This window comes from Populus euphratica, unplaced genomic scaffold, assembly GCF_000495115.2.
Source record: "Populus euphratica unplaced genomic scaffold, PopEup_1.0 scaffold268.1, whole genome shotgun sequence".
NCBI classification, from domain to species: domain Eukaryota; kingdom Viridiplantae; phylum Streptophyta; class Magnoliopsida; order Malpighiales; family Salicaceae; genus Populus; species Populus euphratica.
In genome coordinates, this window is record NW_011500025.1 from 122,282 (window position 1) to 135,929 (window position 13,648).

The window sequence follows — 13,648 nt, forward strand, 5'->3', positions numbered from 1 at the left end:
TAAGGCTACCTGATTACTTTAAAGAACTAGGTAAGAATTAAGATAATCTACAATCCGGTAAGAATAAGCAAGCTATACGGAGATAATATTTAGCTGGACAAAAAAAGAAAAATCTGTTCCAAAACAGAGACGGAATCAAAACAAGCTGATAATGTCAGCACATGCCGAGGAAGGCATAGGCTGAGCTTTAAATTGACACCAATATAATGTTACCATATATAATCTTAGGAATGTATACAATTTAGGACTCTTAATGTTAGCTATAAAGATTATCTTATCATATAAAGATGCTGATTTTTTGGAAAGGGGTTAGACTCCTTGTATAGCAAAACCTTCTATGTATAAGGGAACTTGGGGGTTGCGGATCCGGAGGACTGCAGTTTTCTTTTGGAAGAAAAACTCTCTTGGTATTTGGTGGTCTGCTGAGTGTATTGTCAGAGAAGAGATTCTGCAAAATGACTTGATTCAAAAACTCTCTTGGTATTCTAGTTTTGGCTGGGTATATTAACATATAACTCATAAGAAGAAATTAACATGCATGCTGACAACTTTCTGCACTTATTTAACAAAGAGGGGCGTATGGTAAAACCAAATAGAGTTAACATCAGAAAATCTATGGACAAACGCATGCATGTGATTATATTAATTAAAGGAAACAGCTTGCTGGCAGAAGAAAGACAAGTCTCGCATCAGCTAAAGCCATGTCCCTGAAGATAGATTTAAATTGCAACTGAATGAGTCCTCTCACTGTATCAAGAAGACAGCAGTCGGATTTCCAGGAGAGGGAGGATTCTGATCCAGTACAGAGGACAAAGCACCAGCTTTGGCTTTAGCATCGTGGTCTGTTGCAGACAATATTTCCACCGACCCCAGACCAATTTGCCTCTTGATCAAGTCCAGGTTCTCCTGAAGAACCTCAATCTCCCCAAACGGAAGCTTCAGATTCAAGGCTTGAGCCCCTATAGCTATAGCTTCGTCCTTTTTTAACCTCAAGAAAGGCATACAAAGCTTTTGCACTTCCTTAAAGTTGGCATCTTGACCAACTGAACTTTTTTGCAGTGCCTCCAATATCTCCTCATCTGGTGCAAAAGTACCTGTTTTTCTGTCAAATTTACTACGAAGTATATTCAAGCACCCTACTTTCCATCCATCATACTCCTCATTCACATATATCAAACTTGTTATCTTCTCTTCAGTTAGTGTAGCAACTGGAGCTGCCTTCTTATTGGATTTCTTTGAACCCGTGATTTGCTTTTGAAGAAGCTTCCTCATCAAAACAATCGAGTCTTGCAAGTACTTGTTGGCAGCCTTAAGAGTTTCATCTGGAGAATCAGCTATAGGCCAGCCTGCATTCACTGCTAATCCGTCCTTCATCAAAAGCTCCCTCCAAACATGTTCTGCATAATGTGGGCAGATAGGAGTAATAAGTCGTGTCTGCACATCAATAAAACGCCATACCAAGCCATGATTCATGCCCCCACTACCACAAGATAACCACAAGCCATGATTCATGCCCCCGCTACCACAAGATAACCTGTACTCGTCTCTGGCAGCTTGGAGATCATAGAATCCAGTCTTTAACGCCTCTCTGAACATGTATTTTTCATAATTCTTTCTTGTCGTTTCAACAGCAATATTTATTTCATTTTCAAACACCCGATCAGCAAAGGTAGATGGTGGACCAGTTCTCAGGGATGCCTCTGCAGCTAGAACCTCTTCAATCCACGCAGTCTCTTTAGTAAGGCGAAGGATAGCAGCATTCGCAGTCTCAAATGCAAAGTTGGCATCGTCCACACCATCTCCAGCATCAGCCAGACTGAACCGAGTAGCATCCGCAGAGAATTCATCAATGGCCTGACGCAGCGTCTTGAAATTTCCTGTAGACTTGGACATCTTCTCAGAATTGAGCATAATGTGTCCATTACACCTGAATCCACGTGGCCAGTGATGCTTAGCCATGATTGCTGTGTGGTTGAAGACGCAGAACGTCAGATGATTCTGAATGAGGTCCTTCCCAGACACTCGAAGATCAAACGGGTACCAATATTCGAACTCCTCCTTCATCTTATCAAGAACAGACGAATCTATTTTTGATGATGTGGGGTATGGACCATCACAGAAGATGAAATTCCAGACATCATCAGTCATTTCTTCAGGTTTAATAGGATGAGCCTTGTTTGTACCGTACATGTCCTCGTTGTGTAGCAAGTGAGCAACAGTGTAATAAGCCATGTAAATAGTAGAGTCAGACAATGATTCAACAAGAAACTCTGGATCCCATGGAATGCGAGTCCCAAGCCCAAAAGATCTTGAGCAAGCCCACCGATTTAGCCAGCCCAAAGTATGCTCAAAGCCATGTTTTGTCTCGTCAGAGTAGAGATTCATCCTGGATAAGCACTCCTCAGCTGATTCCTTCCATTGAGGATCATCATAAGTGAGGTACCACTGGTCCGTCAGAGCCACTACACATTCATCACCAGATCTTGACATGACACGCTTCTCAGGCTCACTGTACATGACTGCCTCACCTGTCTCAATGAGCTTGGTCCTTAACAATGACTTTGCTTCTTGAACTTTCATCCCTGCATATTCTCCAACAAGCATTGTGCCATCAGTAAATCCTTTCAAGTACGTCAACCTCTTAGCTTCGGCAAGCTTCTCTTTCTCATTTTGGCTCTTAATTTTCAGGTCCAAGCAAACCTTTTCAGCAGCCTTATCGCCCAATTCTGGAATGTTGATTATAGGTACAATCTCAAAAGGCACTACCCACTCATCCTTCACGCCATACTTTTCCCTGAAAGCTGGTTTCGCTTTCAAAATCCGCAATGCCATATAATCATCGGGGGCATCGCTAGGCACACTGGTAACAATCCCTGTACCTTTGTCTGTCAGAATGGTCAGCATGGGAAGCGCATAAATGACCTTGTTGAAGGAAAGCGGAGACTTCAATGGCAGACCAATCAGATCATACCCAGTCAGCTCAACCAAGCAACTAGGGTGTTTGGGGGTCTTCGAGAAGCCCTGATAGGCGAGGTTAAGGGCAGCTCTTTCTGTCAGGATGAAGACATCAGTATCATTGACTTCGAAAGCTCCATAATTGCCATCAGGCAGTACCCATGCATTTGTTTGTCCATACATAGTCTCGGGTCTCAATGTAGCAGCAGCTAGAAACACTTTTCTTCCCTCCAATGCTTTGAATTTAAGTGGGAAAGGGGGCAACACTTCCATCTTGACAAGAGTGTAATCTTGGGGCAACACACCTTCACCGCTTGCCCTGTCATGATCTGCACATGGTTGGTCATCCAAGGGAGAGTATATAGTGTATCTTTTATCTTTGATAATCTTCCCCATGTCCCTCAACTTCCTCATCTGCCACTGCACAAATGAATCAAAATATGGATTCATATCTGTCGTAATAAACGATCTTCTCCAATCACATCCCAAGCCAAAATCCTTCAGATCTTGCATGGCCAGTGGCGGAAAGTAAGCAAGCCATTTTCCTGGCTTCTGGAACTCAGCTATTTCACTGTCAGACAGCCCAAAACTGCGCATAATCTCCCACTGAAACATCTGTCCACCTGATTTCGACACAGCCTTGGACTTTTTGCCCCTGAACTGATCTGGCGGTGGACCTGCACTTGCATCCTCAGGCTCTGGTTGCGATTCCACTGGCTCCTCTACCTCTTTCGAGAACAAGGGTGGATTGCCAAACTTTTCAATCTCCCTTGCAAGCTTATCTGCTGAGGCCTGTATAGGCATACCGGTGCAGTGAAAACCAAATGGAAGGAGCACGTTAGCCCCATCCAATCTATGGAAAGCAGCAGCAAATTCAAGCTTGGAGAGCGAAAACGCATGTCCAAGATGCAAGAACCCATTCATATACGGAAATGGGAAGTTGCCAAAGAACTTCTCGCCTGGTTTAGCTGGCCCCGCACCAGGTTCAGCCCGGAAAGCATCTTTCTCATCCCACCAGCCACGAACCTTCTTCTCTATCTCCAACAGCCGGTCCCTCCTTGTGAAAGCTTTTCCACTCTCGGTTGCCATCACACAAAATCGACAAGTACTGCACTCAGGAAAACATAAATACGACACCTCAGTCAAACACCTAAAATCAAACCCCATGAATGAATATCAAATTGATATAAACTTAATTTACCACATGCAGTCAAATCCCAAAATTTCTCAAAAACCACATAAATTCATTCCCTTTCAAAACTTAAATTACAAGAGCACGTAAAAGACCAAAAACATTAAGAAAGAAAACCCAACGCCGGCAATATATTTTCATGGCTCCATCATGAACTTGGAAAATAGCCAGAGCTCATCATACACATATCAAAGAAAAAGAAAAAGAAAAAAAAAACAAAGAAGAAGCCAACCTTCCAATAAACTGAATTAGCTAGCCCACAAAATATAAATGATAAATTATACCTTAAAGCGATAAAAATTACAACTTTACAAGAAATAAAGGAAACCCGGTTCAGCTTTGATCATCCAAGACAAGCATGCACGACAAAATAGAAAGGAAAAAAAAAAAAACAGTGAGTACGTACCTGTTTTGCTTCAAGACAGATCGCAGAAACAAATTCAGAGGAAAGACTTGAAGGTTTTGCTTATGAAGAGCCAGAGGGCCAAAGAGAGACTTTATAAACAAATGCAGAAGTTGCTTGGAGAGCAAGGATTTGACAGTGGCTTTGCTGCTGAGAAGAAGAATAACGCTATAGGCTGTCTGTCGGGTTCAGAGAATCCAGGTCGCTCAGCTCACGGAATCTGACCCGATGGAAAACTAAGTCCACCAAATTCACGTGTGATTTCAATTTAGTACCCAAATTTATACATCACGCAATTTATATTGCCCAATGAGCATGATTTTAAATTTTTAATCGAAGAAATTATCACACAATGGATGAGGTTGAAAGAACTTCTATGTATCAGTAAATTTGTTCACGTTATCTTTAAAATTAAATTTGGAGTAAGAACATTTAGCCATTTGTTATATAATTGTGCATTTAAAAAAAAACATTATTTTTTATGTTTTATTATATGAATCGTGATCTTCACCGCGGAGACAAATAAATAGCTAAATACTTTTATTAATGTGGAAAAGTTGGAAAAAAAAAAAAACAAGGAAGAATAGGATTTCTATGGAGATGCCTCAAATGTAGTCCTATTATTATCCTTTGATATCCAATTAGATCCTTGATCCAAACTATTAATTTTCTATTCAACTTTTAAGATATTACAGACTCAACTTTGATCTATAGGGATAATCATAGCTTTTAAAAGCCATCTTTCATCAATTTGTATAAACTAAAATAATAAAATTAAAATAATATCTTAATAAAAAAAAATAAAAAAAAACAATGTTTGGCGCCCGCTTAACCTAGATTTTTAACACAACCAACTAATTTTTATAATTTATTTTTAATTTGAACGAATCCATATATATATTGACTAATATGTAAAATGAGTTAAAATACATATAATTTAGTATAAATTAAAAATAAAATAAAATAAAGCTGATCTACTAAGCCAGAATAGATTTTAAAACAATGAGTACAATTATATTAAAATCATAATATTATACACCGTGCTTATTAAAGACGCTTTTTTTTATATATTTATTTATTTATTTGGGTGGTTCCTCCCGGTATCTGTGTGCAGAAGAATGATATGAATCACGACGTGAAGTATATATGCTGCGGGAAAATGATAGTGCGGTCCATCAAGCAACCACGGTCTCCTCAACTCTATCCCCTTTCTTTTTCTTTTTCTTTTTCTTTTTATTCTTTTTTGAGATTCTCAGCTTCTTTTTCTTTTTTTTCCTTCTATTATACAGGTTTATGGTAAGATAAGATGCTGCTGACGAAATTTTATTTTGCTGGAATCAACATGTTTGTGTTGGAAAAAATTATTATTTGATATTTTTATTTAATTTATTTTAATAAATTAATCTTGAAATTTTTTTATTTAATTTTAATTTAAAATTAAATTATATAACAATTAATTTAATATAATTTATTTGACTTAGTTAGTCTAACCAACTGATTTATAAATAGAAAAAGTTAAAAAAAAATAAAATTAACAACAACTTATTGTTTAGCTCAAACTTAAAATTAAATTATGCATGATTTCTTCCAACTTACTTGATCCAAAGATAGCTTCATTGATAGATAAAAAATACTTGATAATAAAATTAAAAACAATTAATAAAAAATACTTTGCTTTTTATTTCATTCAAATTTAAAATTAAAATTTATAAAAAAATATTATAGTACAATGCAATCAACTTGTTTCCAAAATGATTCATCTCTGTATTAGTACTTGGCTGAATAGTCTACAACAACAATATAATCATAGTTACTTTTTAAAATGATTTTTATTTAAAAATTTATTAAAATAATATATTTTTTAAAAAAAGATAAAAAAATTAAAAATTAAATTTTTTTACATACATTGTTAAAACACAAAAATAAACATTAACTCACCTCTACATGATTTCTTATTTGAATTCCAAGTGAGTGGGCTAAGTGAGGCTCAAAGCATGACCAAAGGAGAAAAGTATAAGTTTCTAAAGACTTGAAATACCAAATTTTAGCAAGAATTCTATCCATGGCATCTAGGGCACTGACATTCGTTATATATAATTAGAATTATGTTACAAACAATGTTTTTTTTTTTTAATTGTTTTAATATACTGTATTTTCGAATGGAAAACATCATAGAACTCGAATGGAAAACATCAACAAGGGGGGATTTTATTAATGTAAAGTACAAAATTATAATCATAACTACAATCAAAACCTTAAACCAGATATCAGCATGGATTAAGAATGCAAAACCAAGTAAAAGAGACCAAACCAGGATGATTGTCATGAAAAATAAGAGAAAAAGCGTGGAGGTAATGGAATAAGAATTCGATCAAACCACACACTGAGACTAGCAGTACCCGCCATGAAAGAAGGTTTAGAGGAAGGTTCCCAGCATCGACATAATGCAGCAAAAGGAGGTGAATCGAAACCCACCATCATCACCACCTTCCTCGTCAGCAACCCGAGAGCATGCCACTTTTTCTTCCTGCCGCGCCTCCCTCCATCCCTCCTCCCTTTTCGTTCTATCCGCTTCGCCCTCCCTTCTCTCCTTCCTCTCCCGTGTTATGTTTCAGAAATGGGACAGGTGACTGAGAAAAGAGGGAAAAAATATGGCTGCCATGCTTCCACGTCTCCTAAAGGCAGAAAATGTAAAAAATAAAAAAAAGCTAATAACACTGTGTATCATGTCTCTAGGTACACGGTAATTAAGCAACGCCTCTTAGTGTTTTTGTTAATTGTTAACGTTAATGTTAATCGTTAATGATAGAGTAGTGGTGGGCGCTCCTTGCCTCGATATGTGAGACAAGCTCCAAAAATCACACACACAGACTCTCTCTCTCTCTATCTCTCTCTGCTTTTCCCATTTCTTCATCAAAGAGAAGCTCCCAAGAAAGATACCCCCATCTCATTTTTTCCCTCCCTCCCTCCCTTTTCATTCTATCCGCTTCGCACTCCCTTCTCTCCTTCCTCTCCCGTGTTATGTTTCAGAAATGGGACAGGTGACTGAGAAAAGAGGGAAAAAATATGGCTGCCATGCTTCCACGTCTCCTAAAGGCAGAAAATGTAAAAAATAAAAAAAAGCTAATAACACTGTGTATCATGTCTCTAGGTACACGGTAATTAAGCAACGCCTCTTAGTGTTTTTGTTGATTGTTAACGTTAATGTTAATCGTTAATGATAGAGTAGTGGTGGGCGCTCCTTGCCTCGATATGTGAGACAAGCTCCAAAAATCACACACACAGACTCTCTCTCTCTCTATCTCTCTCTGCTTTTCCCATTTCTTCATCAAAGAGAAGCTCCCAAGAAAGATACCCCCATCTCATTTTCCATTTCCGTTTGGATCCCAGTTATGAGCAACGAATAGTAAGCCATTTTCTCTCTTTTAATACTTTCCCTTTTCTTTTTCTTTTTCGCTTACACAATCTTTTTTATTTTATTTTTGTAGTGATTATCTGTTTAAGCTTTTGCTAATCGGAGACTCATCTGTTGGGAAATCGTGTCTGCTTCTCAGATTTGCTGTAAGTTGAGAATTATCAATTATAGCTATCCATTATGTAATTCTTTTTTTTTTATTAATGTGATTACGGGGAAGAACGGTTGATGCTTTAGTAAAAAGAGCTTAATTGGGTTGCTAATATGTTGTAAACTTTAGTGGGTTAGAGAGTGATTAGGAGATTATTTATTGTTTAATGGGCTGGAGATTAGTGTTTAAATTTAACTTGGTTTTTTATTTCATAATTTCTCAGGATGACTCTTATGTAGACAGCTATATCAGTACCATTGGTGTTGATTTTGTAAGTCTCTGTCTACTGTATATGTCTCTCCGGACGTCAATTTTGATGGTTTTTTAGTCTTAAAGTTGTTGGTTATGTTGTAGAAAATCAGGACTGTGGAGCAGGATGGAAAGACAATCAAGCTGCAGATTGTGAGTATAGATAGCTGCTTTTTTCTTCGAATATGGTCTTTTGTCTTGTTGGTTTTTTGTTTAATATTGAAATGGAGATTAACGGTAATCCCTAACTAGATAGGTGCACATCTGTCTATTTGGAACAAATGGTTGAAATGGGTATTTGGAAATTTAGTTGACTAATGTTCTCGTGTTGGGGTCGAATGGTTCACTTGCATGCAGGAATTAAGATGTTTACTATAATGAGCCAGGCAATATTTAAGTTAAACATATAAAACCCCATGCATGTTGTGTGTCTGAAAAAATGGTGCATATTTCAGAAGCTTCAAGGACTATTGCCAATGTTGTTGGTTGGAATTATAATATTTATGTAATATAATCATTGTCACAAATATGTATCATCTTTCCTTTTGTGTTCAAATATGTCTCTTTGTGATTACCCTTAAATTTAACTTCGACATTTAATTTGCTTTTGAAATTTCAGTGGGATACAGCTGGACAGGAGCGCTTCCGGACCATAACAAGCAGTTATTATCGAGGAGCACATGGAATAATTGTGAGAATTTCTCCTATTATGTTGAAATATAGAAAAGTCGTGTACGCCTGCACAACAAACATACTGATTATGTGTTCTTCCTGATGAACTGCTTTTACTGATTTCTGAAAGCAAACTCTTATGCTTTGGGACACTGTGCCATGATTATGCGCATTTTATGTTGATACAATTTCAAATCTCACTATGCTATATGAAGTCATGTTCAAGAATCTGATAATTTGTGTCCCATGGGATTGCAACAGATAGTCTATGATGTTACCGAGATGGAGAGCTTCAACAATGTCAAGCAGTGGTTGAATGAGATTGATAGATATGCAAATGATAGTGTCTGCAAACTTTTAGTTGGAAATAAGTGTGATCTAGTTGAGAACAAGGTTGTGGACACGCAAACAGCAAAGGTATATCCTTTTAAATTCAGTTATCTTTGATATGATATTAAGTTTTCCCGAGGGCCTGTCTACTGTTCCAAGTTTCTTCTGGCCAAGTTTGCTGAACCATCAGGGAAGATCTTGTGCTGAGTTAGGACTGAGGACCAGCTGTGCTATATTCAATAACCCAGTCCAGCGAGTTATTTTCTTTTACTTTTAGTGATGCCCTGCATATGCACCGAGGGAAAGTTTTCTCTTACAGTTTCAATAAGACATAGATAAAAGTTTGTTGAAGTGAGTATTCCTTGAAGGGATATTTTCATGTAATCTTGTCTAGTTTCAGTTATAGGTAGGCCTCTGTTTTTTGCAAAACCTGGGATTGATGGTTCTCAAAAATGTGTGGAACTAGAGCTTTCTTGCATAAAACTGGCCTTATCCTTCTTAAGATGATGGCATAATGTTGATTGACATTGTCATTTTCAATCACATAGCCATATTGAAAGTTTGCTTCTGTATGCAACGAGGGAAAGTTTTTCTTACAGTTTCAATAAGACAGATAAAAGTTTGTTGAAGTGAGCATTCCTTGAAGGGATATTTTCATGTAATCTTGTCTAGTTTCAGTTATAGGCAGGCCTGTGTTTTTTGCAAAACCTGAGATTGATGGTTCTCAAGATGATGGCATAATGTTGATTGACATAGTCATTTTCGATCACATAGCCATATTGAAAGTTTGCTTCTGTGCATGTGTCTTCTAATATAAGAAAAAAAGAAAGCTTCCTACAGATGTATGTAAATTAAGCTGTTTCTTTTACATTTACCGGTGATGCAGTGGCAACTTTTCTAGTTGAATATCAGATGGCTTAATGCAATCTTAGCAGCTGAAAGAATAATGATAATATATTGTTAAACCTGAGAGGCTTTCCAAAGGATTTTATTTGATCGGATAATGGTTTCTGTTTGTAAATTGATCCTTCTTTCTTCTACCTGGATAAACTGCAGGCATTTGCAGATGAGCTTGGCATTCCCTTCCTAGAGACAAGTGCTAAAGACTCGATAAATGTGGAGCAAGCATTCTTAACCATGGCTGGTGAAATTAAGAAAAAGTAAACCACAAATCAACTTGTTCCTGCTGTTCTTAATTGAAGTTCAATTTTTTTATTGATTGCACATGCGTGTTCTTAGTAATTAATAATTTTTGTTTTACTCTCATGTTATCTCAGTTAGCTATTTTAGATTTCTTAATTTTTCCTCTACTTTAATAGGAATGAATCATTATATGTAGAGGATGCAATCTTTTGACACCCTAGCCGTTGTCGACAGTGTAGATGTCTTGTTCTATGTGCACCCTTAAACTAGAAAGATCAGCTATTTTAAATTGTCGATAGTGTAGATGTCTTGTTCTTACTCAATCTACGTTTCCTCACTTCTGTTTTGTTGCATAGATAAACCGGGATGATTGTCATATTATTCATCTCCCATGCATTATTTCTGCCAAAGTTGCTTCGATTTGGTTGCTGTGATACTGTGTATGTTGCACGTGTGATTTCATGGAATAAAATTAAACATTGTTCTCTTACTAATAAACATTCTTCTTCTTCTTCTTTCTCTTTCTACTAACTCTAAGATTTTTTGCAGGATGAGTAACCAGCCAACTGCTAACAATTCAACAGGAACTGTTCAGATGAAGGGGCAGCCAATCGAGCAGAAGAACAACTGTTGTGGTTAGCTATTGGCGTGTACTTTTAATGGTGCACCAAGGTTTTTAGGCAAAAACATGCTGTTGACTTGGTAATCATATGGATCTCCCAGAAACTGCCAATAATGCTGTGCTTGAAGTTGTCCATCTGTGAAAATTCTTAAGTTTTATCAAAGGGATCCGGATTCTATTGAAATGTAACCGAGATGTTAAATATCTGAAAAAAGTCAACTTTTTATCTATCAGAAACAGGAAAGTGACTGCAAGGGAACGAATGACAAGCAAATTGGTTGGGAGATATCTCAAGCAGTGTAAATGGTGTTTATTCAAATGCTATTACATGTATCTTATTAATGCCAAATCTCCAGATAAATGTTCTAAAAACTAGAGCTATGGCTTCTTAAGTTTGTAGAATTGAACAGCAGGGTAGGCGCAGTGGAAAAGCTGGCATCTAAATGTCCATTGTGTGCAATTATCTCAGGACTATGTATCATTTGTGCTGCCATTCCCTTCCTCGGCTATTGCATTACGAAACTATGGAAATGAACAATCAACTGCTGGGGAGGAAGAAGAATTCAGTTTACGATTGGATGTTGGCTTTGCCATGCACATTCCCCTCCACTGCCCTGCTTCCATAAAGATGCTATGGGATGTCTACGGTTGCGGAGCAAGGCATTCCCTTCGTCTTCGAAGTTGGAATGCCTAAGGAAACCACAAAGTGCTCTCTCGTCTTCGAAGCTGGAATGGAATGCCTAAGGAAACCACAAAGTGCTCAGTTGCATAAGCCATGAAGCACATATTAGGTAACATCATGGCAATCAACAGCTAATGCACTGACCAACCATTGCATTCTCCACGATCATTAACAAAGAGATCTTGAAGCAAATCACAAGACGGTAAAAAACTAAACTTTCAATATATCATGCAAAGGGATATGAAATTCAACCACAACAAGTTCAAAAACAGAAAAATCAGGGGAAAAAAAACAAGGGAAAGCAGATGTAAATCAAATGAACAAGAAGAGGTGGGAAACTACCCACAACTACACACATATCATCTTCACTAAGAAGAAGAGCAGCAGGTGGTCTTTTTAGTGCTGGGATCAGGTCCTCCAACTACAATGGTCTTCCCATCTTTGACAGTCGCAGGTGCTGCTGACTCTTCCGAAGAAAGTGTCTTCTTACTAATAATCCTATATATCTCAGAAAGAATTGTTTGAAAAGCCTTGTCAACATTGGTAGCTTCAAGAGCAGATGTCTCTACAAAAGCAAGCCCTTCTTTCTCAGCATAACTTTGAGCATCCTCAGTAGCTACTGCTCTAAGATGTTTAAGATCAGTCTTGTTCCCAATTAACATGATCACAATATTGGAATCTGCATGATCCCTCAGCTCCTTCAACCACCGACTCACATTTTCAAAAGTCGTTGGCTTTGTTACATCATACACCAGAAGAGCTCCAAGCGCGCCCCTATAGTAGGCACTCGTGATCGCTCTGTATCGCTCTTGCCCTGCAGTGTCCCATATCTGCGCCTTCACCGTCCTTCCTTCAACCTATCAAGCACAACGCACGTATAATTCCGATCCAAATTCCGATCAAATTGAAACTAATTAGAAACACAGATCAAAATGAGGGCTTGAAGTAGATCAAGAAAAGTGTGTTAGTAGAATAGGAGTTGGGGTTAGTTACTTGAAGAGTGCGAGTGGCGAATTCGACGCCGATGGTGGACTTGGACTCCAAACAAAACTCGTTGCGAGTAAATCGGGAGAGGATGTTCGATTTTCCGACACCGGAATCGCCGATTAACACTACCTTGAACAGGTAATCGTACTCCTCGTCAGGTCTCCTCGCCATCTCCTACTCTGTCTCTGTCTGTAGCTCTGAGAGAGAAGAAAAGGGTGAGAAAAGGTGAAGACGATGTCTGTTTTATTATTGTTTGAATGAAATATTAAATGTTACCTTATAGTTTTAAAATAGTTTAATTTTACCCCTTTAATTTTAAAAAAGTTTCAATTTCTCCTTAGATGTGTCGTCAGGTTAGATCATGCATGCATCGAGTGAATAGTATTTTTTACTTATACAAGTATATTGAAATAAAATTTTTTAAAATTATTTTTTATATTAACATATTAAAATGATAAAAAAATAATTTTAAATAAAATAATTTTAAAATTAAAAAAAACATAATTTGCATAAATAAAAAGATAAGATGAGGACAATAAATGGCATATCTCCATGTTTTTCATTTTTAAAAGGACAAAAATTTATTTTTAAAACTATTATAAAAATAAATTTATTTTATGTTTTTTCTTCTAACACTCTAAACAAATACGCTTATATGTTTTTTTCATATACTGGGATATTAATCAAGTGTAAATTTCTTTTTAAAAAATATATAAATTAAATAGCAAAGAGTGCGTTTTTATATTTATATTTTTTTTCTTAATTTTCTCTCAAGTGTAAATTTCAGTTTAAAATAATATATAGATTAAATAGCAAAGAGTGTTATATATATATATATATATATATA

General features: G+C 36.9%; 3 protein-coding genes across 10 annotated transcripts; 1 reads left to right on the forward strand and 2 right to left on the reverse strand.

Moving 5' to 3' along the window:
• Positions 1 to 79: 79 nt before the first annotated feature.
• On the reverse strand, positions 80 to 7,503 carry LOC105142105 (leucine--tRNA ligase, cytoplasmic-like). Of its 8 annotated transcripts, none has more exons than XM_011049571.1 (4): positions 7,026 to 7,503; positions 6,862 to 6,949; positions 4,554 to 4,786; positions 80 to 4,063 (listed from the first exon to the last, which is right to left on the reverse strand). In XM_011049571.1, exon 4 carries the CDS (start codon positions 4,042 to 4,044, stop codon positions 745 to 747), a length of 3,300 nt encoding a protein of 1,099 aa, XP_011047873.1. In that variant the 5' UTR covers positions 4,045 to 4,063; positions 4,554 to 4,786; positions 6,862 to 6,949; positions 7,026 to 7,503; the 3' UTR covers positions 80 to 744. The 8 variants fall into 8 exon arrangements, with proteins under 8 accessions (XP_011047873.1, XP_011047875.1, XP_011047874.1 ...); XM_011049573.1 differs by having other exon boundaries at positions 80 to 1,495; positions 1,535 to 4,063; positions 6,862 to 7,503; XM_011049572.1 differs by having other exon boundaries at positions 80 to 1,479; positions 1,519 to 4,063; positions 6,862 to 7,503.
• Positions 7,504 to 7,748: 245 nt separating this feature from the next.
• Positions 7,749 to 11,481, forward strand: LOC105142106 (ras-related protein RABD1-like). The gene is made up of 8 exons (XM_011049574.1): positions 7,749 to 7,956; positions 8,039 to 8,111; positions 8,340 to 8,387; positions 8,471 to 8,518; positions 8,985 to 9,056; positions 9,299 to 9,454; positions 10,424 to 10,527; positions 11,060 to 11,481. Exons 1-8 carry the CDS (start codon positions 7,943 to 7,945, stop codon positions 11,148 to 11,150), a joined length of 606 nt encoding a protein of 201 aa, XP_011047876.1. The 5' UTR covers positions 7,749 to 7,942; the 3' UTR covers positions 11,151 to 11,481.
• A 530-nt stretch (positions 11,482 to 12,011) lies between these two features.
• On the reverse strand, positions 12,012 to 13,037 carry LOC105142107 (ras-related protein RABA2a-like). The gene is made up of 2 exons (XM_011049575.1): positions 12,808 to 13,037; positions 12,012 to 12,671 (listed from the first exon to the last, which is right to left on the reverse strand). The coding sequence occupies exons 1-2, from the start codon at positions 12,970 to 12,972 to the stop codon at positions 12,183 to 12,185; spliced, it is 654 nt and encodes a 217-aa protein (XP_011047877.1). The 5' UTR covers positions 12,973 to 13,037; the 3' UTR covers positions 12,012 to 12,182.
• Between the last annotated feature and the right edge of the window lie 611 nt (positions 13,038 to 13,648).

Bases quoted from the DNA above. Each gene is read 5' to 3' on its own strand.
- LOC105142105 (XM_011049571.1), bottom strand. From the start codon at position 4,044: ATGGCAACCGAGAGTGGAAAAGCTTTCACAAGGAGGGACCGGCTGTTG.
- LOC105142106 (XM_011049574.1), top strand. The intron at 8,112-8,339 runs GTAAGTTGAGAA...ATAATTTCTCAG, and splicing joins GTCTGCTTCTCAGATTTGCT to GATGACTCTTATGTAGACAG. The intron at 9,455-10,423 runs GTATATCCTTTT...GATAAACTGCAG, and splicing joins TGGACACGCAAACAGCAAAG to GCATTTGCAGATGAGCTTGG.
- LOC105142107 (XM_011049575.1), bottom strand. From the start codon at position 12,972: ATGGCGAGGAGACCTGACGAGGAGTACGATTACCTGTTCAAGGTAGTG. The intron at 12,672-12,807 runs GTAACTAACCCC...TGTGCTTGATAG, and splicing joins TCGCCACTCGCACTCTTCAA to GTTGAAGGAAGGACGGTGAA.